The sequence below is a fragment of the Lynx rufus genome, unplaced genomic scaffold (genome assembly GCF_022079265.1).
Source record: "Lynx rufus isolate CCGP_SWC_20201006 ecotype Redwood Valley unplaced genomic scaffold, mLynRuf1.p SCAF_5, whole genome shotgun sequence".
NCBI lineage: Eukaryota > Metazoa > Chordata > Mammalia > Carnivora > Felidae > Lynx > Lynx rufus.
In genome coordinates, this window is record NW_025814867.1 from 29,697,138 (window position 1) to 29,724,127 (window position 26,990).

Genomic DNA, 26,990 nt, shown 5'->3' on the forward strand with positions numbered 1-26,990 from the left:
AATATATAATGCACAAGACATGCATATTTTTTGCCCTTTCAGAGCTTATAATGAGTGGGAAGACACAAAAGCAAACTAGAATTAGGATATTGGGATCAGAAGTATAAAAGGCATAATGAAGGGAGTTTTGGCCAAAGGCTGTACTTGGTGGATTAAGGAAGGTTTCCCAGGGAAAGTGACATTCCAGCTGAGAACTGAAAGATAAGGATGAAGAGGTAAGCACGAAGTAGTCTAGAGAAAAGATGTAAAAGTTCGAAGAGGAGAGGAAGGGAGAGCACATGAATTATAGTCAGTGTGAGCCACAGAAGGAACAGTAAATGGGATCCGAGCCCACATCTTAAGGCTTCAAACGTTGAGACCCTAGATTGCTAGAAGGTTGTTTTGTATCTTCCAGCTTTCAGACAGTACCTACAGTGGAGAGCAGATACAAATTAAACATCTGTGCTATGAACATGTTTATTTTGCCACCCGATAAGGAATGTTCAACATCACATGCACTACACGCGATGTGAAAACCAAAACTCAATGAACTTTCCTAAAAACATGCTTTGGCACATTCATATTCCAGGAACCATCCAATTGTAAAAATACATACAAAAGAACAAAATAAAAGTACTAACCTTCTTTAGTTGACTTTTCAATCAGAAAATGGCTTTCACTTGCTCTCTTTCCCGTTCTAGCAGTCTCCAATAGCCATGATATGTTGACTGCCGGTAAATTCCACTTCTTGGCAGCTTCGTATTTAGAACCACTTGGTTCCTTCAATACAAGATGTGTACTGGCCAACATGCCTTTCTTTGCATTGGATTTGCGAACAAAGTATTCTTGAACGCTGAAAAGTATATTTAAATAAAAGCAAATGGTCATATATACAACTAGTGTGCAAACTAAGAAGAAAGTTTCTAATACAACTGTTGTTAGCGTTCTAAGATCATACTTACTGATAAAAATTTGATACACTTAAGAATCCTCTTACAAATGCTTACTCCAAGGTAAAAATGCATTGCTACAATAAAACTTTTTATAACAACATTAGCAAATTAGACTTTCAAGAACTAACCAGGAAAATTACCTCCTTAGTCTCACCTACCCACCTTGGCCTTTCTTCCCAAAAGGAGGCATGGAACTAGGGAGCATAGAAAGGTTATGAATAACAGTTGGATGCTTAACTGACTGCTCATCTTTCTAGCTCACTATGTCTTCCCAAAGCATCTTCACACATAATCTCATTTGATACCCTTTAAGAAAAAATGTTTATTTATTTTGGGGCGGGATAGGGCGCAGAGAGAGAGAGGTAAAGAGAGAATCCCAAGCAGGCTCCATGCCCAGCACAGAGACCAATGTGGGGCTCCATCTCACAACTTTCCTGCTTCTAACCTTTTCTAATGAAATAAGAATGTTTGCTTATTGCCCTCCCTAAAAACTTTGGATGGCACTTTTCCTGGGATGTTAAATTTATAGATCAATGTAGGGGAAATAGAAACTTTATAATCTTCTTTCCAAGAACATGTGTATCTTTTCTATTGTTCCCTTAATAGAGTTTTATAAGCTTCTATAAGTCTTCCAAGTTTCATGTTAAATCTGTTGGTATTTTATCTCTCATTGTAACCTTAGCTTTCATTAGCTTTTCTAACTGGTTGTATGAATGTCAATGGCTTCTGTATATTAGTTTCCTACATAGCCTTTTTACTGCATTTTTCTCTGAGCATTGCTTTGGTCTACCCCATGGAGTCTGATCTCATTCTTTTGCTATTGTTACTTTCTAGATTTTCTAGATTTTGCTATTGTTACTTTCTAGATACAACTTCAGGGTTTTGTTTTTAGTATTTATGCATTTTTGAGAGAGAGAGAGAGAGAGAGAGACAGAGCACAAGTGGAGGAGGGGCAGAGAAAGGAAGCAAAGAATCCAAAGCAGGCTCCAGGTTCATAGCTCTCAGCACAGAGCCCGACGTGGGGCTCGACCCCATGCACCGTGAGATCATGATCTGAGCCGAAGTTGGATGCTTAACTGACTGAGCCTCCTACGCACCCCATGCAACTTCAGGGTTTTTTTAAATGTTTTTTATTGTTTAGTATAATTCAAATACAGGACACAACAAAAAAGGAAATATATAATTTAGAGCATTATTATAAGGTGAAAACCCTTGTATCTACCACCTACATCAGATGACAGAATCTTGGCAGCCACTCCAGAACCTTTCCAACATGTCCCTTACTCAATTACAACCCCACCATCCCTCCCTTCTTAATAACAGTAGCCACTATTTGGGTATTTATGGTAATCACTCCTTACCTTCTAGGTTTATCACAGAGTGCATCCTTAAACACTAAATCTATATAAGTAAAGTTTATTTTTGAGAAAGAGAGAGGGAAAGAGAGCGAACGAGTGCGCAAGCAGAGGAGGGGCAGAGAGAGATAATGAGAATCCCAAGCAGGCTCCACACTGTCAGCACAGAGCCCAACATGGGGCTTGACCTCATGAACTGTGAGATCATGACCTGAACTGAAATCAAAGAGTCTTAACGCTAAATTGACTGAGCCATGCAGGCACCCTACATGTTTGCTTGTTTTGGTCTTTTAGCTTACAGGATTCGTCCTTTTCCCTAACCTCTTAATGTATATTTGTGAAGACACTGTATTATTTATAACATAAGGTTATCTCCAAGTCTGATTTTGCTGACTGCATTCTATGCTCTAGTTTAACATACTACTCTCCTACTTCCTATGAATCAGTAGTTGAATCTAAAGGCTTCATCAGACTGACGTCACATCACTGTGGTAAGGCCACTTCAAGGTGGCACTATGCTCTACATTAAGAGACATATAATGTCTGTTTTCCTCTTTATTATGTGATTACTGATTTTCAAGGCTCCATGCTATCATATATATCATATATGATATTATGAGTTATAACCCTATCCTTCATTTATTTGTTGGAATACCTCTGAAAGGGAAACTCTGTCTTATCCGTTATTATGGTACTCTGATACCGATTACATAGGAAAGACTGGATAAATACTTGATCCTTTCTCTTTATCTAACACTTTCAAAATAATGAGCTGGTCCTGCTTCAGGTGAGCCCAAGCCCCACATCGAGTGAGCCTCATTTCTCTCTCTCTCACAAAAGAAAAGGAAAGGAAAGGAAAGGAAAGGAAAGGAAAGGAAAGGAAAGGAAAGGAAAGGAAAGGAAAGAAGGAAGGAAGGAAGGAAGGAAGGAAGGAAGGAAGGAAGAAAGAAAGAAAGAAAGAAAGAAAGAAAGAAAGAAAAAAGAGCTGGTTTCCTAGCATCTTTCAACATGACCAATTAGCTTTCTTTGGTGTCATTATAAAGTCTTCATTTAATATTATTTGAAGTGTTTGCATCCACTGCCATTATGATCTCTGGTGACACATAAATTTTCCTGTCTTTGGCCAGTGGAGGTCCTTTGCACACAACTTCCTTAGTAGTCCTTGCTATCTGGTCTGACAATATTCCAGACTTACTGGCACCTTTTGTGAACTTAATCATTTCTTTACATTTTAATTTCTTTTAGTGGGAAATGGTATTTTTAACATCACAATCTAGGCACTGGAATTGCTTATTACCATTCGGTTGATAATGATTTCTAGGTATATAAATGGTTTTGAATTCCTCTTGGAACCAAGAGTTATGAAAAACAGTTCTAAAATGTCCAGTTAATAAGATCTTTTCATTTTCTATTTCTACTACTCATTTCTAATCTTTTTGCACTGTGATTAGAGAATATGGTCTGTGCTCTTTCTAGTTTAGGAAATTTACTGAGGTTTTCTTTGTGGCCAATTTCACAGGCAATGTTTATAAGTGTTCCACAGGCACTGGAAAAGGTATATTCACCTTTTCAGGATAGGAGAATATGCTACTGAAATCTAGATCTTTCCCTGTTTTCTATTTGACCTGTCATGAAGTAAAAGATGAGAGTTAAAGTCTCCTACAAGTCATGTATTCCTGTTGATTCCACCTCCTATCTCCTAAGTTTTGTCTTATGCATGACAGTCATGTTCTTTGTGGTGTGTGTGTGGGGGTGTGTGTGTGTGTGTGTGTAAATAAAACCTTCAGTGTAAATAGCTCTTTACTTACGGTGCTATTCTTTTTCTTATTTAACACCTTTTTAATTGAACCCAAACTTGTCTGACATTAGAACTGCAACTCCTTCTTTCTTTTTGTTTGCACTTCTTTGACATACCTTTGCCCATCTTTTTTTTTTTTTTCTGAGATGTTCTCAAATCAATTTGTTTTAGGTATGTCTCCTGTTTAAAATCATTTTAAGTGTTGCTTCAAGATCTAACCTAAAAGCATTTTTTAAAAAAATTTCTTTTTATTTTTGAGAGACAAAAGAACTTTTAATATAAAAGTTTAGTCCATTTACATTTACCATATATATAACAGTTTGGTACTTCCTTTTAAAACAGCCACCACTTAAAGTTCACTTAGGGGTTGGGCTCATATGGATTTTGGAAGTAACTTTTAAGTTTTTTTTTTCCCTTCCCAAGAATTACTGAAAAAGAATCAATCATCCATATGGTACATGGAAGAGAATAACGCTTAGATGTGTAATATTCAATAATGGCCCTTGTATCAGCTTTAGATTTTCCCTTTCCTGGTAGGTAAGCATTAATGCCCGTGATCTTAACATCTGCCAGGAATCCATCTAGTAACCCTGAACCATCACGCAGGTACACTACATAATTCCTACAAATATTATAAAGACACTCAGCCTAATTCCAATTTGAATATTCATCAATTAAGTCAAAAGCATAAAAGGTACACCATGATACTAGGTGTGTGAAAAATACCTCATACCTTGCTCCAAGGCGTTTTGCTAAGAATATCAACGAATCTTTTTCGGCTCCTGCACACTGGCTGAATGAAATAACACAATCCTCTAAAGGAGTCATTCCTGCCATTACTGAGACTGGCATGAAGAGAGGATTTGACTTCGGATCAACTAAAGTCTGATAGTCTATGCAAGTTACCTTTTAAAAACAAGAGAAACAATAACAGCAACCTGAAATGAGCAACCAGTGGTTAATACTGGGTTAGTTACAGCAGTAATTTTAGTTTAGATGAAAAGCAATTTTACTTTAATATAACCTTGTGTATGCTCATTCTCAATATATTCCAAATTATAATTAAAAAAAATCAAATTGTATAGGATATTAAGATCAGTCAGGTTTATCACCAAAATTAGGAAATATTGCTTTAAATTTAATGTCTTCCAAAGTATTAGTTTATAAATTTTTTTAATTCTTGTAAACTTAAAAAAAAATGGTGAAGTTACCAGTGTTCAGCCAGTAACAAGCAACAATACAAAAGTGCCTGTCATGCTTTGGTTGTGAGAAAACAGGGAAGACTGAACCAGTACAAGATGACCTGGAATAACTTTCTTAGAAGGAAAGCTGCTCTTGTGGCCCCAAGGAAACAATAAGCTCTACTCTACCAGGACCAGGACCAAGAAGCTTGCACATTTTCAGATCTTAGAATTTCTTTTGCTAAAAGCAAAATCTAAACTGCTCAAACATAAATACCAATATACCTAAACTGCACTGCACTGCCTAGGAAATACACATGAACACTTCCGGCATCTGACATCCTTCGCATCTGACATCCTTCCACACTACATTTCAACTACTCCAGGGTTTTCTTACCAGCCACGTATTTGTAACGACTTCTCCTACAGTTGCTTCTACTTCACACCCCAGCAGAGGAACCACAGCATAATCAGCAACAATTCTGCTCTGAAGGGAGACAATTTTTCCAGCATTTTCTCTTATGACGTTTGCAATATTAGATTCATTTTCACTAATAAAACCCACAACAAGGAAACTCTTTTGGCTAAATAAACCTTCTTCAGTAATTGTAGAAGCGTCAGGATGGCAATGAGTGACAGAAGACTGGTTTTCTTCTTGCAGGGAAATATGAGTAGAGTCATTAAAGGGCTCAACTTCAGACTTGGCAGCTTCAACTGAAAGAGACAAAGAAATGTATTCTACCAGATATAAAGGTAACAGGGAGCCTGAGAATTGTGACCACACTTAAAAAAAAATTAAGGCTCGGTAAGTACACAATGAAGAAAAGATATGAACCCATCCTCTTGGTTACCAAGAGTATTGTCACTATTTCCACCTTCGGAATGATAACAGCAATCATGTTACTGTTCTAAATGTTCTTACTATACTAGAAACTCCGAATTAGTTGAAAATTTTGAAGCTCCAGTAACTGGGTCTATCTCAGTTCCAAAACTGGTTTTAATAATTCACAACAGAATTGAGAAAATATCATTAAGGAAAAAACAGAAGTAAACTCCTAAAATTTCCATATTAAAATTGCAGCTACTTAGCTACTATATGGATTTAAGAGAACTGATTAAGAACCCAAGCAAATGGTCTCAACTATTTCATTTTAGAATCAAGTTTACTTATAGATGGGTAGGAAAAAAAATAAAACAGGTGTATAAAAACATAAATGTCAGAAACTAAAATATATAATACCTAATATACAATAAACATTGTCAAATCAAGGCTAAAAGTTTAAAAGGGCAAAACTCGGTAAGGTTTTTAGAAACCCTAGTGGTGCTATGTACAGGGATTGGCAAACTACAGGTTAGGGGTCAAACTGGGCTCACAGCCTGTGAGTTAAAAATGGTTTTTAGGGGCACCTGGGTGGCTCAGGTGGTTAAGCATCTGGCTTCGGCTCAGGTAATGATCTCATGGTTCGCAGGTTCAAGCCCCATGTCAGGCTCTGTGCCGACAGCTCAGAGCCTGGAAACTGCTTCAAATTCTGTGTCTCCCTCTCTCTCTGCCCTTTCCCTGCTCATGCTCTGTCTCTCTCTCTCTCTCAAAAATAAACATTAAAAAAAAAAAAGAATGGTTTTTGCATTTTTAAATGGTTGTAAAAGCATAATCAAAACAAAATAAAATACATACAGAGACAGAATGTGACTGACAAAGCCTATAGTATTTACCATCCTGTCCTTTACAAGACAAGTTTGCCACTGCTTTATGGGATCTCAACAAGCCTGGAAGCTATTCACGGATTCTTCATTTATTCATGTACATGTAAAGCACATACATGTAATTAGTGCTCGTGACACTATGAGGTTGATAATACTAGTATATCTATAGCCTTTCTTCAAGAGGAATCTCAGGATTAAAGAAGTTAAGTAATTTGCCTAAAGTCATACAGTTAACTGCAGAAATGATATATAAATCAAAGGCTGTCTGACTTCAGAACCCATAACACTGTTACAGTGCCACCTTCTCATTTCTATCCTCATCTCCAACAGATATTAACACTGTAATTTTTAAACTATTGCCATATAAAATAAAACTTAATAAATAAAATTTTCCTACTTCATACAAGTATTTAGATTACTCTTATTCATACTCTGAAGAAGCACAGTTTTATCTAGAACATTTACAGATCAATACATCAGGAGACTCTTTGAACTTCAGATTCATTATATAAAGAAAAAGGGTTAATAGTGTATTTATAATTTTAGAGATAGGTGAGGATGAATAAGCTTAGAAGGAAACAAAGGTGATATGATACACAAAGGCAATATGAAAATAGAAAATATCCTAGAAAGTAATGTTTAAAATAGCTATTCTTTTTACTTTTTTAATTTAAATTCAAGTTAGTTAATATATAGCATAGTATTCGTTTCAGGAATAGAATTTAGTGCTTCATCACTTACATACGACACCTAGTGCTCATCTGAACAAGTGTCCTCCTTAATGCCTGTCAACCATTTCACCCATCCCTCCACACACCTCCCTCCATCAACTCTCAGTTTGTTCTATTTAGAGTCTCTTACGGTTTGCCTCCCTGTTTTAAAATAGCTATTCTTAATATAAAAGACTTTTTTGCATTTATAATTATTTTATAATCACATCTAGAAGGGAAAAGAAACAACTTTGTTTGATATCTATATCCTGCTGGTGAAATGGAAGATGGAAACCATGTGGAATTTTATTTTATTATTTTTAATTTACATCCAAGTTAGTTAGCATATAGTGCAACAATGATTTCAGGAGTACATTCCTTAAAACCCCTCAGCCATTTAGGCCATCCCCCCTCCCACAACCCCTCCAGTAACCCTCTGTTTGTTCTCCATATTTAAGAGTTTCTTATGTTTTGTCCCCCTCCCTGTGTTTATGTTATTTTGCTTTCCTTCCCTTGTGTTCATCTGTTCTGTGTCTTAAAGTCCTCACAGGAGTGAAGTCATATGATATTTGTCTTTCTCTGACTTATTTCACTTAGCATAATACCCTCTAGTTCCATCCACGTAGTTGCACCATGTGGAATTTTAAACTAATACATAAAAACAAACTGGCAATACTAAGTTCTTATAAGCTGCAAGTAAAACCCTAAAGTTATGAAGAGACTCAGAATAAATTAGCATGTTCTACAGTGGTCCTTTCCATTTATTTGAACAAAATCCTTCTTTCCATCAGATCTCGTTTAGGAGCCCAATAAACACATCTTGATAAACCTAATACTAAGTAAGCACTCTCAAAAATAATTTTGCTTTAACTATAAAGAACTTGATTACATTCTAAGGAGCGTGGGGATTCTGTCAGGTTCACTATCATTAAACCCTTCCAAAGTAGGTAGACCACTAACTGCCAGAGAAAGGAAGATTTGAGAAACTAATCACTTGATTCCACCACGTACCCTTGGCTGAAGGATAATGCATAAAACTGCTGAGTCAGTCTGCGGCTTTTTTATGCCAAAACATCCTAGAAAATTGAGGATCTCCTGACATAATGTACTACTAAAGCATAAGCAAATAGTCTGACAAAAACCAATTTTTCAATATACCATTAACAGAAATAGTGTGGGGGGGAAAAAAACTGGACTGGTAACGAGGAAAGAAATTAAATAAGTAATTAAAAAACTCCCAACAAACAAAAGCCCAAAATGAGATAGCTTCACAGGTGAGTTCTACTAAATATTTAAAGAAGAGAGAATACCTATTCTTCTTAAACTATGCCAAAAAATAGAAAAGGAAGGACAACTTCGGAATTCATTCTATGAGCCAGCATTATCCTGATACCAAAACCAGATAAAGACACCACTAAAAAAAAAAAACCATAAGCCAAATAACCCTGATAAGTATGGATGCAAAATCTTCAATAAAATATCAGCAAACCAAATTCAACAATACATTCAAAAAATCTTTCACCATAATCAAGTGGGATTTATTCCTGGCATGCAAGGATGGTTCAATATTCGCAAATCAATCAACATATCACATCAACAAGAGAAAGGATGAAAACCATACAATCATTTCAATAGACACAGAAACATTCGACAAAGTACAACCACCACTGATGGAAAAAACTCTCAACAAAGTACGTCTAGAGGGAACATACCTCAACATAATAAAGGCCATATATGAACAACACTCAGCTAACGTCATCCTTAATGGGGAAAAACTAAGAACTTTCCCCCAAAGGTCAGGAACAAGACAAGGGTGTCAACTCTCATCACTTTCATTCAACACAGTACTGGAAGTCCTAGTCACAGCAATCAGATGATAAAAAGGAATAAAAGGCATCCAAATCAGTAAAGAAGTAGTAAAACTTTTACTGTCTGCCAATGACATGATACTGTATATAGAAAACCTGAAAGAATCCACCAAAAAATACTAGAACTGAGAAACAGATTCAGTAAAGTTGCAGGACACAAAATCAGCATACAGAAATCTGTTGCATTTCTATACACCAGTAACAAAGCAGCACAAAGAGAAATTAAGAAAACAGTACTATTTAATAAGATATCTAGGAATAAGTAATAATAATAGAGGAATAAATCTAACCAAAAAGGTACAAGAACTGTACTCCAAAAACTATAAAACACTCATTAAAGAAACTGAAGACAACACAAAGAAATGGAAAGACATTCCACCCTGATGGACTAGAAGAACAAACACTGTTAAAATGTCTATACTACCCAAAGCAATCTACACATTTAATGCAATTCCCATCAAAATACCAACAGCATTTTTCACACAACTAGAACAAACAACTCTAAAATGTATATGGAACCACAAAAGACCCCAAAAAGCCAACACAATCCTGAAAAAGAAAAGCAAAAGCTGGAGGTATCACAATTCTAGTCTTCAAGTTATATTACAAAGCTATAGTCATCAAGACAGTATGGCACTGGCACAAAAACAGACACACAGGTCAGTGGAACAGAATAGAAAATCCATAAATAAACCCACGATTACATGGTTAATTAATATTTGACAAAGCAGGAAGTAATATCCAATGGGAAAAAGACAGTCTCTTCAACAAATGGTGTGGGAAAACTTGACGGCAATGTGCAAAAGAATGAAATTGGACCACTTTCTTACATCATACACAAAAATGGATTAAAGACCTATATGTGAGACCTGAAACGATAAAATTCCTAGAAAAGAACACAGACGGTAATCTCTTTTGACACTGGCCATAGCAACTTCTTTCTAGATAGGTCTCCTGAGGCAAGAGAAACAAAAGCAAAAATAAACTATTGGAATATTACATCAAAATAAAAGCTTCTGCAGAGAAGAAAACAATCAACAAAACTAAAAGGCAGCCTACAAAATGGGAGGATATTTGCAAATACCTTTCCAGTAAAGGGTTAGTATCCAAAATATATAAAGAACTTCTACAACTCAACACCCAAAAGGCAAGAAATCCAATTAAAAAATGGGCAGACGATATGAACAGTCATTTCTTTAAAGAAAGCATCCAGATGGCCAAAAGACACATGAAGAGATGCTCACTATCACTCATCATCAGGGAAATGCAAATCAAAACTGCAATGTGCTATCACCTCACATGTCAGAAAGGCTAAAATCAAAAACACTAGAAACAAATGTAAGTGAGGATGTGGAGAAAAGGGAACCCTCATGCACTGTTGGTGAGAATGCAAACTGGTGGAGCCATTGTAGAAAACAGTAGGGAGTTTCCTCAAAAAGTTAAAAATAGAACTACCCTATGATCAGCAATCACACTACTAGGTATTTGCCCAAAGGATATAAGAGCACTAATTCAAAGGGATACCAGAGCCCCTATGTTGATAGCAGCATTATTTACAACAGACAAGATATGGAAGCAGCCCAAGTGTCCAGTGAATGATGAATGGATAAAGAAGATGTAGCGTGTTCATGTGTGTGCATGTGTGTGCACACACACACACACACGCACACAATGGAGTATTATCCAGCTATCAAAAAGAAGGAAATCTTGCCATTTGCAATGACATGGATGAAGCTACAGAATATAATGCTAAGCAAAATAAGTCACTGAGAGAAAGGCAAATACCATGTAATTTCACTCATATGTGGAATTTAAGAAAGAAAACAAACAGACAAAAAGAAAAAAAAATAAGAGACGGGTGCCTGGGTGGCTCAGTCGGTTACAGCTCCAACTCTTGATTTGGTTCAGGTCATGATCTGTGAGTTTGAGCCCTGGGTCAGGCTCTGCTTGGGATTCTCTCCCTCTTCCTCTCTCTGCCCCTCCCCTCCCTGCTCGTGCTCTCTCTCTCAAAATAAATAAACTTAAAAAAAAATAAGACAAATCAAGAAACAGATTCTTAATTATAGAGAACTGGTGTTTACAAGAGGGGTGGTGAATCAGCAGGATGGGTTAAACAGGTCACTGGGATTAAGGAGTGCACCAGGTGATATACGGACTTGTCCAATCACTATACTGCATACATGAAACTAGTATAACACAGTATGTTAACTCACTGGAATTAAAGCTAAAAAAGAAAAAGATAAAATGCTGCAAATTCCCTTCTAGAAATATGATAGGCTAGACATGCAAAACCCTCTCATTAAAAGCACTTGAAAATATAGAATAAAATATTAAAGGCATCAGTACAAATGCAGAGCTGAATTTGCAAGAAAGCAAGAAATCAAGGACTGAAAATGAAGTAGTATCATGAATCCAGAGCACTGAGTGGTTACTAAAACTAATGGTTACCCTGAATCTATTTTTCCAGAAACTTAGATTCTCAGAATTCAGGAACATCACGTGGAGGGAAACAACTTAAGCCTTTGGTCTCACACAAACTAGAGGTGGGGCGGAGTACACAATGAGTAAACAAACCCAGAAACCCTAAAGGGAAATGTCTAGTTACAATGCAGACCAAAATCAATCAAACAACAACAAAAAATCTACCCTGCAAAGGAGATGACAAATACACTTGATTTTGGCTTTGGGTCAAGGGGGAAAAAACATCTCTCCTGAGAATTTGTTATCATAGGCTGGGTCCTCAAAGTAGGTGAAGAGTACAAATTCACACTAGCCTGGTGGTCCAAAAAACATCCAGCCAATAAACTGAGACATGTCCTGAGTTGGAAAACCCTTAGACTTCTGGCAGATTTAAATATGAACCCTTTCTAGAGGAACAAACCCTCACCTTCAAGCTTCTTAGAATTTCCAGAGGCCTGGGGCGCCTGGGTGGCGCAGTCGGTTAAGCGTCCGACTTCAGCCAGGTCACGATCTCACGGTCCGTGAGTTCGAGCCCCGCGTCAGGCTCTGGGCTGATGGCTCAGAGCCTGGAGCCTGTTTCCGATTCTGTGTCTCCCTCTCTCTCTGCCCCTCCCCCGTTCATGCTCTGTCTCTCTCTGTCCCAAAAATAAATAAACGTTGAAAAAAAAAAATTAAAAAAAAAAAAAAAGAATTTCCAGAGGCCTAATGAGTTTATAATATCACAAAGACATGAAGAAACTAGGCAGCATTAACAATACAGAGAACTACTTCTCCCCTCCATTCATAATACTGCAGTATGTTTAATGTGTTTCAAGAAATAATTAATAAGACATAAATAAAGAATAAGATTATTAACAGAACTTCTAGGAACTGAAAAAAATAATTATTGAAATAAAAAATTTAATGGATGGGTTAAACACATTAGACAATAGCTAAACAGAGAAACAGTGATGTGAAAGGAAATCCTGAATAAATTACACATAATAAATCACAGAAAGACAAAAAGATGAAATCAGAAGGGCAGGTTAAGTGATCCATACACAGAGTAATGGCAGTTAGAAAATACAGTGTGGTGAAGAAGCAATATTCAAAGTGATAATAGATGAAAAATGTTTTACAATGAAGTAAAAAGACAAACAAAAACCCCCCACTAATCCTTAATTTAGAAAGCACAATGAGGGGCGCCTGGGTGGCGCAGTCGGTTAAGCGTCCGACTTCAGCCAGGTCACGATCTCGCGGTCCGTGAGTTCGAGCCCCGCGTCGGGCTCTGGGCTGATGGCTCAGAGCCTGGAGCCTGTTTCCGATTCTGTGTCTCCCTCTCTCTCTGCCCCTCCCCCGTTCATGCTCTGTCTCTCTGTCCCAAAAATAAATAAACGTTGAAAAAAAAAAAAAATTTAAAAAAAAAAAAAAAAAAGAAAGCACAATGAATTGCAAGTAGGACAAGTACATGGTAAAACTCTAGGATGCAAGAAATAAAAGGAGATATTAAAAAAGGCCAGAAAAAAAGAAAAAGACTTCCTACAAAAGAATAACAATTAGACTGAATGACTTCTTGTCCACCAGCCACAGAAAGAGGACAATGAAATAACATCTCCCAAGAGCTCATCTCCCATGAGCTCTGTCTAGGACTGTATTCAGAGCAGAACTATTTTTTAAGGCAAAGGCAAAATAAAGACATTAACAGAAACTGAAGGAATTTCTAAAGGATATATTTTATAGGAGGAAAGAAAATGATTCCAGAGGAGAGGTCTCAGATGCCAACAAGGAATGGGAAGCAAAGAAATCGCTAAATATGTTGATAAATCAAAACAAATATGGGTCACATGAAACAATAAGTATCTAATTGTGAGATTAAAAAAGACAATGAAAATACTAGCCCAAATCACATAAATTGAGTGTACTAGTGAGTGTGTGTAGAGGGGTGTGATTAGCAAGATGTTGAAGATAGTGTTATAAAGTTTTTGTACTTAAGATGAAGATCAGGGGCGCCTGGGTGGCTCAGTCGGTTAAGCGTCCAACTTCAGCTCAGGTCATGATCACACGGTTCGTGAGCTGGAGCCCCGCGTTGGGCTGTGTTCTGACAGCTTGGAGCTTGGAGCCTGGAGCCTAATTCTGACTCTGTGTCTCCCTCTCTCCGCCCCTCCCCTGCTCATGCTCTGTCTCTCTCTCTCTCTCTCTCCCAAAAATAAATAAAAACATTAAAAAAAAAAAAGATGAAGATCAAAATACTGATTAACTTTAGATTTCAAGTTATGATGCACCTTTAAGTTCCAAGGGTAATCACTGAAAATAAAAACAGATCTAACTCCTACATTAGAAGAAGGAAGACAGAGAGTTGGGAGACTGAGGTAAGAGGGGGCAAGCTCAAGCTACCCAAAAGGCAAAAATTTTAAACAAAGAAGCATAGAAAAATGAGACAAACAAAAAGCACAAAATAAGATGGCATAAAATAATAAAAATAGATCACAAGTAACAATAAAAGAAAACTGACCAAATTTGCAGTTAAGAAAACAAGTCAGTCACACTAAATGAATACTCACACGAGGCACAGATAGTTGTATTAATATCAGATAAAACAGATTTTAAGGAAAAAAATTAGGAAAATGAGGATCATCATGTAATAAAACATCAAGATATATTAAAAAATTATATCTGACAGAACTACATGGAGAAACTGTCAAAGCCACCATTATGGTGGTGGAGTTTAACATCTCTATTTCATTAATTCAGATACAGCAGACAAAACATGGTATCATATGCATGTATAGAAACCTCCACGCAATCACAGAGGCATGGTTGAGAACAATCTCAGCCGTACTGTTTGTACCGGCAAAAAAAAGACACAATATAAATGTCTATAGGTGGGAAAATGGATACAATGTGGTGTATTCACAACCAGTTACTTGGATTAGATAAATATCTCTCATGGTTGGAGGAGAATAGCAAAAAAGTACTTACCATATGTCATTTATATAAGTTAAAATACACACAAATTAAAGAGTATATACACTGCAAACATATACACATGTAAACTATAAGGAAAATGGGGAGACTTACAGCAGGCTTTTGGTATAGTGGAATATTCTATTTTTTTTTATACCTAGGTAGTAGCATATGGTTATGCATCACATTATTCTTCATATCTTTCCCAATGTACTAAATATTTCACAGTAACTTTTTAAATTTTTTTTTTGCATTTATTTATTTTTGAGAGACAAAGAGTACAGTGGGGGAGGGGCAGAGAGAGAGGGAGACACAGAATCCGAAGCAGGCTCCAGGCTCTGAGCTGTCAGCACAGAGCCCGACATGGGGCTCAAACTCACAAACTGTGAGATCATGACCTGAGCTGAAGTCGGACACTCAACCGACTGAGCCACCCAGGCGCCCCTCACAGTAACTTTTTCTTAAAAAAGAAGAAATGCTGCTCACAACTCTTCACTGGCAGTTTTCCTTCCCATTCTGAGAAGATTACATACAGAGGTCACAGTTCACAGTGCAGCACTGTATGCATTAAAGATCACAATAACCAAGTAAGAGCTAATTAATTACAAGGTTAAAATAAAAATTCATGCTGTTACAAACTCACACAAAGTGATGATGGTATATAAAACAGATCAAAGTGGAGATAGTTGAAGAGAGGAGGAGGTCAGAGGGTTCAGCACCTCTTGGCCTTGCCTGCTTACAAAAAGTAACAAACGTAAAACATTAAGAAAAAGGTTCAACTTGAAATCTAGAAAACCTGGTAGAAATCACATATGATGCATTCCCCTTCTAAATTTATGACTGTAAATACTAATCAACTATTTCTTACCCGCTGTTGTGTTATTATTTACATACTGAGAGAGGAGATCTTCATCAGCTTGCTCATGTTTTCCATCAGGAGTAGAGTCCTTCTTGGAGGAGCTGTTGTTCTTTTTTAAAGGGGCTGTTTGACTTTCAGGTTTATCCGAAACTGGAATTTCCACTGGTTGGTAGTTAGCATGGATATATGGCTCTTCAGGAAGTATATAACCTTTACTAAAACACTCTAGCAACCATTTTGCTCCCACTACATGAGGCCTACAAAAATAGTACATAATTATATATTAGTTCAAACTATAAAGACCATCATCCCCCTTGCCATGCTGTTTCCAAAACCGCATGGATATGCAATTTTAAGAAAAATCATTACAGAGTAGAAAATGCATTGATATAAAAACTGACAAAACCTGTGAGCCGATTTATCCCAAAACTGCTTCAATTCATCATCATAATCTCCCACAATAACATGAGTTACATCTTCATTGAGCTGATTAAAACGAACTCCACCTCCACTGTTAATAAGCCTTCTCAGTTTATCTAGCTTTCTGCCACTAAAACCGCAAAGATATATCTGCAAAGAAAGAAAATATCTACTTTAGATTAATGCATTGAAGATGGCTTATTTCTCTCAACAGAAAAAGAATGTATTCTGAAACTTGGATTTTTTTTTTTTTAACAATTCTGAAATTTTTACTATTACTTCTTCACAGTTCTATAGCATCATCATCCTTCACAGTAGACACCTGATATGTATTTTAAGGCTTTAATAAAATAGAAGCTAGAATTCAATTATCTTCTGAATATTAGTGCACAGCAATGTCTAAAATGCCGGTAGCTTCTTAAATATTGAATATCTTACTATTTGTAAATTTTAGATTATAGAAATAAACTGGAGTTTATATGTCTGAGTTCAGGAAACCTGGGTTTAAATTTTGGCTCAGCTGTCAATAATTAATTACATGACCACGGTAAGTTACTCAGGCTCTTTAAATCAATTTTCTTACCCGTAAATTAAGATACCTTTCACACAGAGTTGATTACACAAGATAATTTAAGTCAAGCTGAGGATCGTGCTTTGACAATAATACACATGCAAAAATTTATTTTTAACTATCAGTATGTATGTATTGAAACCAATTTAATAAATATAAAAATCGTTTTCATCTCTATTTTACATGTGTCTTTAAAAAAATTTCTTAAATGACAAATCTATTCCTAACTGCATTTATATCCCAAATTAAGTAACCTCCATTAGAATATATTTGAACAAAAATGAGGAATCATGATTTCTGTCACATAAATTTCCTATAAGAATAATTAAAAGTCATATCCAGAATTGGCAGGGTCTAGGATAAAAAAGATTATACAAGATACTCTCTGTTCTGCTAATACGTTGGTAAGTTTTTATTAGTTTTTTAATGTTTATTCATTTTTGAGAGACAGAGACAGACCATGAAAGGGGGAGGGCAGAAGGGGAGAGGGAGACAGAGAATCCAAAGCAGACTCTAGGCTCTGAGCTGTCAGCACAGAGCCCGACATGGGGCTCGAACTCACAAGCTGTGCGATCATGACCTGAGCCGAAGTTGGACACTTAACCAACTGAGCCACCCAGGAGCCCCATAAATTGGTAAGTTTTATAAGTTTAGAAGGATAAGGTAATTTGCCCAATTTCCTCTCTTAACAATAAAACAGGGTTACATCTTTGCTATTGAGAATTAATGTATAGCCTATTCACTCTACAAGTAGAAAAATTATATATATTTTTTAAAGTTTATTTATTTTTAGAGTGCACATGCGAGTGGGGAAGGGGCAGAAAGAGAGAAGGAGAAAGACAAAACCATGCTGACAGCATGGAGCCTGAGGCAGGGCTGGATCCCATAAGTGTCAAGAGGTTGACACTTAACCGACTGAGCCACCCAGGCACCTCTACAAGTAGAAATATATTAAATAAGTATTCAGCTCTAGGAGATAAACAGCATAGGATGTTTTCATCAAGGCACTTATAAAACAGTTATTCATACATTAAAAAATTAAGTAGCCCAAAGGACACTAAACAAAGCAGCGGGTCTAATGGAATATAGGACCCTGGAATAAAGCCTAGGAATATAGGCTTTGGAGTAGATGGCTGTCTACTTAATGTCTGTGTGATTCTGAACAAGAATTTTAATCTGCTAAGCCTCAGTCTCAGGGTAATACTCATTTTAGATTTGTGGGAATTAAATGAGATTATATACAACATATTAACAACATGCACAGTCTAACATGTTAGAAACACTTATTAAGTGACAGTTATAAATAAAAATCCATTAAGTGGTTCAGAAACTAAGTGGTCTCAAAACAGAGTAGAAAGATCACTGGTTAGGATGGTTCAGAATTGAATAAAAACTTTGAAAGCTACAAATGAAGGCACATCCCAGGCAGAGGGACCCTGATAGCTAAAGGACAGATATAGCCTAATGTTTGCCTCTGCTTAGCTAGGGTAAAGGTTTACGTAGACAAGGAGCAAGCCCAACTCTGAGGTGTCTTCAAAGTTAGGCTAGGTAGCACTGATGTATATTACCACTGCAAGTATTACATGATAAAGACATACCCGACAACCATCTAGTAAATCTTCAGGTGCTTGAAATGCACTGACATCCAGATTTTCTAGATTTTCAAGTGTAGGCTCCACTTTGCTATTAAGAACTGAATTACATATCGATTCATTTATGCAACTTGCACTGATGTTGGAAATATGGCTGACATCCGAAAGAGTACGACCTACATATCAAACAAAGATGTAGAAATTTATGGAGATAAAAATGTGATTACCTACTTCCCTATAGATTAACTTTTCTTATACACAAAGGGCTGTGAACAATTTTCAAAGTAAGAATCAAATGTTTTTACTGAAGTCTTGGTGGCCAAGTGAGAAGGGAAAATGAAACTAACTTTCACATCTTTTTCAAATAAAAATAAATTTAATATATTTTAATAGTGGCTTGCTTCCATTAAAAATCTGAAGTTGCTGGCTGTAGGGTCCAGGAAAGAAAAAAGCATAATATCTGATAAATTGCCAACATGGCACCTATAAGATAGAAATGATTTTAAATTTTACATGAATACAGATGGTCTATAACAACTGCAGCACACTAATAAAAATGTATTACTATCTGAACATCAGTCAAGTTCTGAAAAATTCTTTTAAGTCTTTATTAGTATTCTTGATTTCTTTAATCATCTTTTGCGTTCAATCAGAAAAAGAAAAAAATACATTCATTATAAAAAGAAATACCAGGAGTTCTGGACTAATTTTCATACAATTTAGTTATTATACAATTATGCCTGGGAGCATATCAAGAAAGAATGACATTCCTTACTATATCTAACTGATTCTATTTACAAATCAATTCTTACATAGAAAACTATTAAAAATGACTGTTTACTTTAATCCCACTGAGACTTACTATCAACTGTGTTGATCTGGCCAGTAGGAGTTGAAGTATCAGGTACAGTCTTTGTTTCCGGTCGAGGCTCTGTCTTGTATATGGATTCATCCTGACAAAAACCTTTGTCAACACTGTCAAAAAACCACTGTGTGGTCACACAGTGTACATTCCATTTCTTGGCACATTCATATTTTTGACCTATTATGTTTATTAAGAAACAGAAAGAGAAATGTAACCATTAAAATCTATCTCTGTAGAAATATTCATAGTATTATAGGTTATGGGGAAAAACTCACCTGAAACAAAATTAAAGTTACCACTTCTTATTTTCAAACAGTATGCTATACAGTATATTAAAAAATAATATTTTAAGTTATTACCCAACTATATTTTCCATGTGTTGTGTAAATACACATGCCATATAAGGGGGTTTAATCTCTTAAAATTGAGTAATTTATGGGGTGCCTGGGTGGCTCAGTCAGTTGAGAGTCTGACTCCAGATTTAGGCTCAGGTCATAATCTCAGTTTGTGGGTTCGAGCCCCATGCTGGGTTCTGTGCTAACAGCACAGAGCCTGCTTGGGATTCTCTCCCTCTCCCACTCCACAGCTCATGCTCTCTCTTGCTCTCTCTCTCAAAATAAATAACATTTTAAAAAAATAAAATAAAACTGAGGAATAAATGTGGGGTAACTGAAATGGTAATGCATTTTCTTCTTTTAACTGCCTCATGTGCTGCAAGGTATATCTGCAGGTTACAACTTGTAGTTCATCTAATAAAGCTGATTTGTTCAATTAAAAACTAAGCCAAGCCTTTTGTCATTAGAAAGAAATGTAATTTAGCTACATTAGCCTTTTTTTTATTCATCCAAATTTCTTGTCCTGTAAGTTTTTTTAATGATCTGAATAAACCTGGATAGTCATGTAATTTTTATACAGATTGTGAACCAAACTCTCTTTGTAAGATTTCAGGGGAAAAAAATATACCAGATTTGTAACATATCAGAAGGAAAAGCTATTCTGTAAACATCTTCCAATGTTAAATACTAGAGAAAATTCTGTACTTTTTTGCATATAGTTTTACCTTTCGGTTCTTGCACAATGAGGTGTGTACATTCGTTCATTTTCAGTTGTCCCATGTATTGACCTCCATGCTTAACTGTGAGTCGCTGAATTGCCTTTCTTTCTGAGCCACACAAGCCAGTCACACAGATTGTGCAACCAAGAAAAATAGGACACTTGAAGTCTTCCATGTTTATATCAGTATATCTGGCTATTTTTCTGGGGAAAGTAAGTAACAAGGAAAAAATAAACATTTTAATATACTAGTTTAAAACTTACCAGAATAATAATGACAACAGAAATCATTAAGGCTTTCCTCATTTTTTTAGGATTTTAATCATTTTTAAGGGAAACTGACAAACATGCAAAATTACACTAATTGCTCATCTAGCTCAACACTATGTCACTAATGAAAAGTAATACTTCAGATAGAGTTTCTCAAATAAAACTGTTTTGAGGGAAAATATATTTCATTAACTCTTTAAATCCATGCCAAAGTGGTGTGTTTTCCAAAATTTTAGGTCTGAAATACCTACAAACTCAAAACGATCTTGGTTGCCTACCAGAAAAGGAGACTTTTTTCCTTCCCTTATACCATATGGATTAATATGCAAGGATTTTTAGTTGAATACCAACAAAAATATCATTACCATTTTGTTTCCATGCAAGACAGACATGCTGGGAACGCAGGTTCCGATGCGGAGACATGTTTAGGATGTGTTGGACAGTGCTGAGAGGAAGACTGGAAAAATGCCTATTCCTAAGGTCTATGAAGGCAAGCATGTATCCTGCTTTGCTCACTATGTATATCTAACGCCTAAGCTCAGGCCAGGTACGTAAAGTGAGCTTGATTAACATTTGCTGAAGGACCACAACTTAGTCAATGGCTTACATATGTTTACATTCAACTTTACACAGGCCGACATCTTTGGGAGGGAATACAATTGCCAAAATGGTAATTCACTCTCCATCTTAATATATGGGCAGAGTAGTGGAAGGGTAATGCAACTTAAGAGTGACAATTGCTACAGTGATCATCTCAACTATTTTACAAGCATTTACTGCTGCTAACAATTTTATCATCAAAGCATTTCTTACCTTGAAGCTAGTATTAAATCAATAGCCTATTCTACCTATTAACTAATACCTTGATAATAAGAGCCTGCAGATTCTGCTCTCTTGTTTTCACTGAAGGGTAAGAACCCCACTTTTTGTCCCTGAATAACAAATCCCGAAAGAACAACATAAAACCTCCCCTATAAAAACCCACAATAGGCCAAAATGATCACATGTATCATTTTTTTTAATCTAGAACACATCTAAATGTCTTTCTTACTTCTCTTGTGACTTCTCCCAAAGTGTTTCAATCCAAGAAGGAAGCAAAATAGGTTTCTTTAGGTTTGCAGCAACTAAATATTTTTTGCTGCCAACTTCTCCTGCAATAAGGTGAGTTACTGATATATTAAGATCTCTGTATACGCGTCCACCCATCATTTGTACATATTTATGAACTTCTTCCTATAAACCCAAAAAAAAATATGTTAATACTAAAGCAAACATTATCTCTGCCATTTTTAATACAAAGACTCATAAATATCTTTTGTTGTTGTTAGCTTTAAGGCACAAATGTTTCTTACCACTATAAAGTTAAATAATCAAATTACTTTTTGTATAAAGATAAATATGAAATATAAATTCAAAAATAATTACCTTCACACATTATTTTCCTATATTTGTTTCTTTCAACTCCATGAGTTTATTTCTTTTAAATACAAATTTTATACATTACATATAAAAATACATATTTTTATCTCTTAGAAAGCATTATCAAAGCATTTCTTACCTTGGACCTAATGCTAAACCCATAGCCCGTTCTACCTGTCAACATTTTTTTATAAGATCGACCATCTACAGTGGAAAAAATATGACTCAAACTCTAACTCATCAACTGCAGAAAGGAAATAGGGAGTTTTCTTTCAAGTAGTCAGTTTTCAATTAAACAGATGCTACTGTATTCGTTAAAATAGAAAAGACTGTACACTGTTGTATACTGACTTTGTGTAAGCCATGAACACCAACTACAAAGTCTTTCAAAGTGTCTCCTACACAGTGGAAGATTAAGTGTGGAGATATATATATATTGGTCATGATTTTCCTCAACACTTACCCTTTTGTCTTTTTCCAGGCTTGTACAAGATACAGTTACATCAGACATAACCATATTAAAAACTGGATGTTCGGCTCTTGGGACACATCGCTGGTGGTGCATACAAAATATGACTACTTGAGGGCCAACAATTCTGCAGCCAAGCTATAAAAAGAGGGAGAAAGTTTAGTATGTAGGAAAAGACGTCCTGTATTATGAAATTACATTTTGTAATATTTACCAATTATTTACAGAAGGTGATGACCACTGCAGAAAAATCACCAAATTGTTATAAGAAAAATTATTTAATTTCTTAGGGACACAATACACTAAATAAACACACATGCAAATCAAACAATGCAGTCTATCAAAAGAAATAAGCTTCAAGAGCCACATCAGTCAAAGTTGTCACCAAATTTTAATCTCTAAAACAAACATAGCCTTAATGATAGGGTGTATGAGTAACAGTCTTATGCTATAATAATTAGGAAATATCCATTATATACTTTTTAAATGAAGTACCCAGCCAACCAAGCAGTTTAAAATAATAAGAGCCTCACTGATCCCCTTCTAAAATACCTACACTGTCACACACACAAAAAATAATCCTAGGCAGTTTCTACATCTGCGTTTAAACACTTTGTCTTCAACTCAATGTCTTTCCAAGATGCACAAAGACTTCTCTATGGTATCACAGATTGCTAAAAAAGTGACCTTTCATTTCATTGATAAATGAGTTAACAAAAGTGACAGTCTTGCTCAACATCAGCACATTCAAGCCAGAACTAAAAAGTCTGTGGGTGATTTAAATCATGACTGATTTAAAGATCTAAAAGGCATATGATTACTGCTATCTTTTTGTTCAGCCATAGGAAAAGTGAATTTTTAATGCTATTGATTCTATCTGACAAGGAATGTTATTTCCAAAAGGAGGGTAAGACCAACAATGCTTTTGGCAAAGGTGGGCACAGACCTTCCATAAATTGTGCAGATACTGCATCTACCTACTCTTCTATGTTTTCTTCTCCTTCAAACAAGAATCACTTCTTTGTTATCTGCATGGAATTACAGCCAGTTTACTTTTATTTCAATGCTTCTCTCTTGTCCAGACACCAAAAAAGTAATGAGTCAGTAGACTCTGGAAATCAACAAAAAGAAATAAGATGGCTCATTGGTATATTGCAATACTCATCTCCAAAATGCTTCTTTCTTAGCATATAATGTTTCAGACCCTGAACAAGGTACAGGTACTAAAATTCAGTGTGTAAGAGCACAAAGGAAAGACAGTAAGTAACCAAGAGTTACGTTGAGATCTCTTCCTATCTTTACTGAAAATTTTGCAATCAAACTGAGTTTAAGTACAGAACTCCATCACTAAAATGTTTCATTACTATAGAGTTCACTTAAACTAAATGAAGTTAAATCTTCTAAAATACAAAAGCCTATTGTAACATTATTAGCCTTTAAAAGTATTATTCTAGTCTCCTAAAACCAAAGGATTCCTCTATATTCATAATCTGCATAATATTTCATGGTCGATAAAGAATTTATATCCACTGAAGCAAAAACAAAATGAAAATCAGACTACGGAAGGAACACACTAAAAGTTGGCAAACCTTTTTGAGGTGGTCAAAGACATTGCCACTAAATGGGTCACAGATATAAAGTGACCTATCATTCTCCTTCATGTTTAATGCCTCTTCTTCTGTAATAATCTGAAGATATTCTTCTGATTGGAACTCTTTTATTGACTGAAAGAAAAAATGAAAGAATGCACCTGAAATTTTTCTCCTGTATTTAAGTCCTATAAATTTGACCTTCAAAATCCATCTACAATCCAATCTTTTTCCCTTTGAAAGCTACCATCATCTCTCCCCTCGACCTCTGCAGAAGTTTCCAAAGTGGTTCCTTCTCCCTTCCTTGCCCTAAATCTATTCACCAGATAGCAGCTAGTAATCTTTCACAATACAAATCAGGTGATGAGTCTGGGCCCCTGCCTATCTCCCCATTATTACCTTCTACCTCTCATCTCTCTTGCTTACTCTTCTCTAGCCTCCTGCTTTCTTGCTGAGCCTGGAACAAGCTAAGCATGACCTCATTAGAGGTTTTGCTCTTGTTCCCACTACCTGGAATATTCTTCTTCCAGGTCTTTACCTGACTTGATCCGTCACTTCAATCAGATATGCTCAAATGAAAAAGCAAAAGTCTTTACAATGGCCCTCAAGGCCTTTTACATGACCTCTTTACTCTTATTCTCTAAAGCACCCCTTAATATTCTTCCCCCATCCCTTGTTCACTACACTATAGCCACATTAATGTTGGACAGACACTCCCAAGTACTTTCTCAGGGGCCTGTGTATAGTTGTTCTCCCTGCCTGAAAGCTTCACCCCAGACATACACATGGTTAACTATCTCAACTCCTTCAACTGCACTCAATTATCATCTTCTCCATAAAGCCTTCACTGATTATACTCCACTTAAAATTGTAACTTCCCTCCTCCCCCAGCAAACATCCTCTAGAACCCCTTAACCTGTTTTACTCTTTTCTCTTCCCATAGCACTTAGCACCTTGTAACATATAGAGTTTACTCATTTATCCTGCCTGATTTATGTCTAGTTCCTCCTGCTAAAATAGAATGTAAGCTCTGAGAGAGCATGGACCTTTGCCTGTTGTGATTACTGATGTATCCCAAGTACTAGAACAGTCCTTAACAGGTCATGACACTCAATAATTATTTGCTGAATGAACTTGAGAGAAAAACCTGCTACAATAATGCTTCTTAGACTTTAATATACACAGTAATCACACTGAAGATCTTGTTAAAATGCAGGTGCTAACTGGGAAGTCTCAGTTGGGCCCAATGTTCTGCATTTCCAACTCTACTAATGCTACTGGGGTCTGTGAGTAGCAAGGCTCTACAAAACCCCCTACATCTTCCCATATTACACTGTACACAATGAAACATAGTTTTAACGCCAAAAAATTAAGTGTAACCAGTACACAACAGATTCATATTTCTTCAACACACAAAGGTCTACTCTGATTAGTACACACAGAAAGAAATGTAATTTCCAAGAATAGCAGGTGTGTTACTTTCAATAAAAATGTCCTAATAGACTTATGCTCTCCAAAATACACAATGTTTACATCAACCCCAAAATATGTATCACATCTATATTAATATAGACTACAGTAAAACCTCAAAAATAACTAAGACATAAGAAGCCCAATAAATCAAAAACACTAAAAAGGAGAAAATGAATTCAGAGCATCAAACAAGGCGTTTTCAAGCACCCTTACCTCAAGAGCTTTAAAAAAACATTCGGTATTGTCTGAAGACTTTAAAAACTTCACAAGAAACGGTTCTTTGTCATTTCTGGACATTTTTGAACTGTCAAAATAAGGGAGCCATTAACAAGGACAAAAACACATCCCGTATGAAGTTAAACGTTAAGAGCAGCTATTTTTCTGTGCTGACAACAACTCCCAAGGATAGAGATGCTGGCTTTGCCCAGGAATTCGTTTACTAGTTTCTAAGAAACGCTAGAATGTGGGTAAAGTCGAGAAAAAAGAGTGACAACAATCCATGCAAATCAGAAAACGACATTAATGTCCCTAAATTGACTACACTCAGGGCTTTTGTTATGGGGCTCTAAGACCCCTAAGCCCATGGGGCATTCAGTTGCGCTTAGCTTAAAGATACACAGAACGAAACTGTCCACGACCCTCGAGGTTTGTTCACTCCTCAGTAAACGGACTTCAATATATAAACGGAAAGCCGGTTAGCAAGGTCATGCCCCTAGAAGGCCGAATGCTCTTGCTCGCCAGCTCCCAGAGAAAGGCCCGACTCTAGGTTCAACCGCAGTCACGTCCTCTCCGGCGTCAAAGCCTCACCCGCCGGTCCGAGGGCCATTTACACGGACGGGGGAAACGAGGGCCCTAAGGCCAGGGGAAGTGTAGCGACCCCCCAATCAGGGTGAGGAAGGAGCTGGGTCCTCTCTCCGTGCCTCCCTCACCTCGGTGGAGCCTGGGGGTCTTCGGGCGGCGAGTTAGGGTGCACGTGGCCCGCAAGACGGTGGCTGGGGTCGGGCGCCACCCCGGCGCACACCCGCCGCAGCCGGCGGCGCCCCCGACCCGAAGCAAACGTAAAACCCGGAAATTGCTGAGGCCGCGAACCGACTTTCGCGCCAACCGCGCGGAGGCGCCCGCCTCTTCCGGCGGAAGTGAGCTCGTCCGCAGTTGCAGGAGGAGGGCGGAGATGTCAAAAGTCGCGGTGGCGGGGGGTTTAGTGCTATTGCAAGCTGGCTTAGGGGTTACAAGGGCTTAGGGCTTTGGGTGGGGTGGGTGCGTGGGCGGGGGGAAGGGGCGCTAAGCTCCCCTGGGAGTTGGCAAGCTGCTCACGGGAAGACCTGGCACATCGAAAAATAAAACCCTGGGGAAAAAAGAGTTTCCTTAATCAGTATTTTACACCTGCCGTATGCCAGGCAGTGCGCGTAAAACCATATAGTATGGTTCAAAACAACTCTATGAGGCAAATAGTGGTATC

The 26,990-nt window shown here is 36.8% G+C and overlaps 1 protein-coding gene across 2 annotated transcripts in view; it reads right to left on the reverse strand.

The window, feature by feature from the left end:
• Positions 1-26,573, reverse strand: part of TOPBP1 (DNA topoisomerase II binding protein 1) — a 62,329-nt gene extending 35,756 nt beyond the window's left edge. Inside the window, exons 1-13 of one of the 2 annotated variants that reach the window (XM_047099663.1) lie at positions 26,461-26,573; positions 25,745-25,835; positions 24,059-24,193; positions 22,464-22,607; positions 21,633-21,814; positions 20,319-20,515; positions 19,256-19,435; positions 18,400-18,569; positions 16,217-16,380; positions 15,820-16,067; positions 5,664-5,980; positions 4,819-4,991; positions 621-832 (exon numbers count right to left, since the gene is read on the reverse strand). In XM_047099663.1, the coding sequence (XP_046955619.1) occupies positions 621-832; positions 4,819-4,991; positions 5,664-5,980; positions 15,820-16,067; positions 16,217-16,380; positions 18,400-18,569; positions 19,256-19,435; positions 20,319-20,515; positions 21,633-21,814; positions 22,464-22,607; positions 24,059-24,193; positions 25,745-25,828 (2,206 nt within the window). In that variant the 5' untranslated portion in view covers positions 25,829-25,835; positions 26,461-26,573. Of the gene's footprint in view, positions 1-620; positions 833-4,818; positions 4,992-5,663; positions 5,981-15,819; positions 16,068-16,216; positions 16,381-18,399; positions 18,570-19,255; positions 19,436-20,318; positions 20,516-21,632; positions 21,815-22,463; positions 22,608-23,415; positions 23,581-24,058; positions 24,194-25,744; positions 25,836-26,460 lie in introns of those variants that run through there. The other variant, XM_047099664.1, reaches the window with a different exon arrangement.
• Positions 26,574-26,990: the final 417 nt, after the last annotated feature.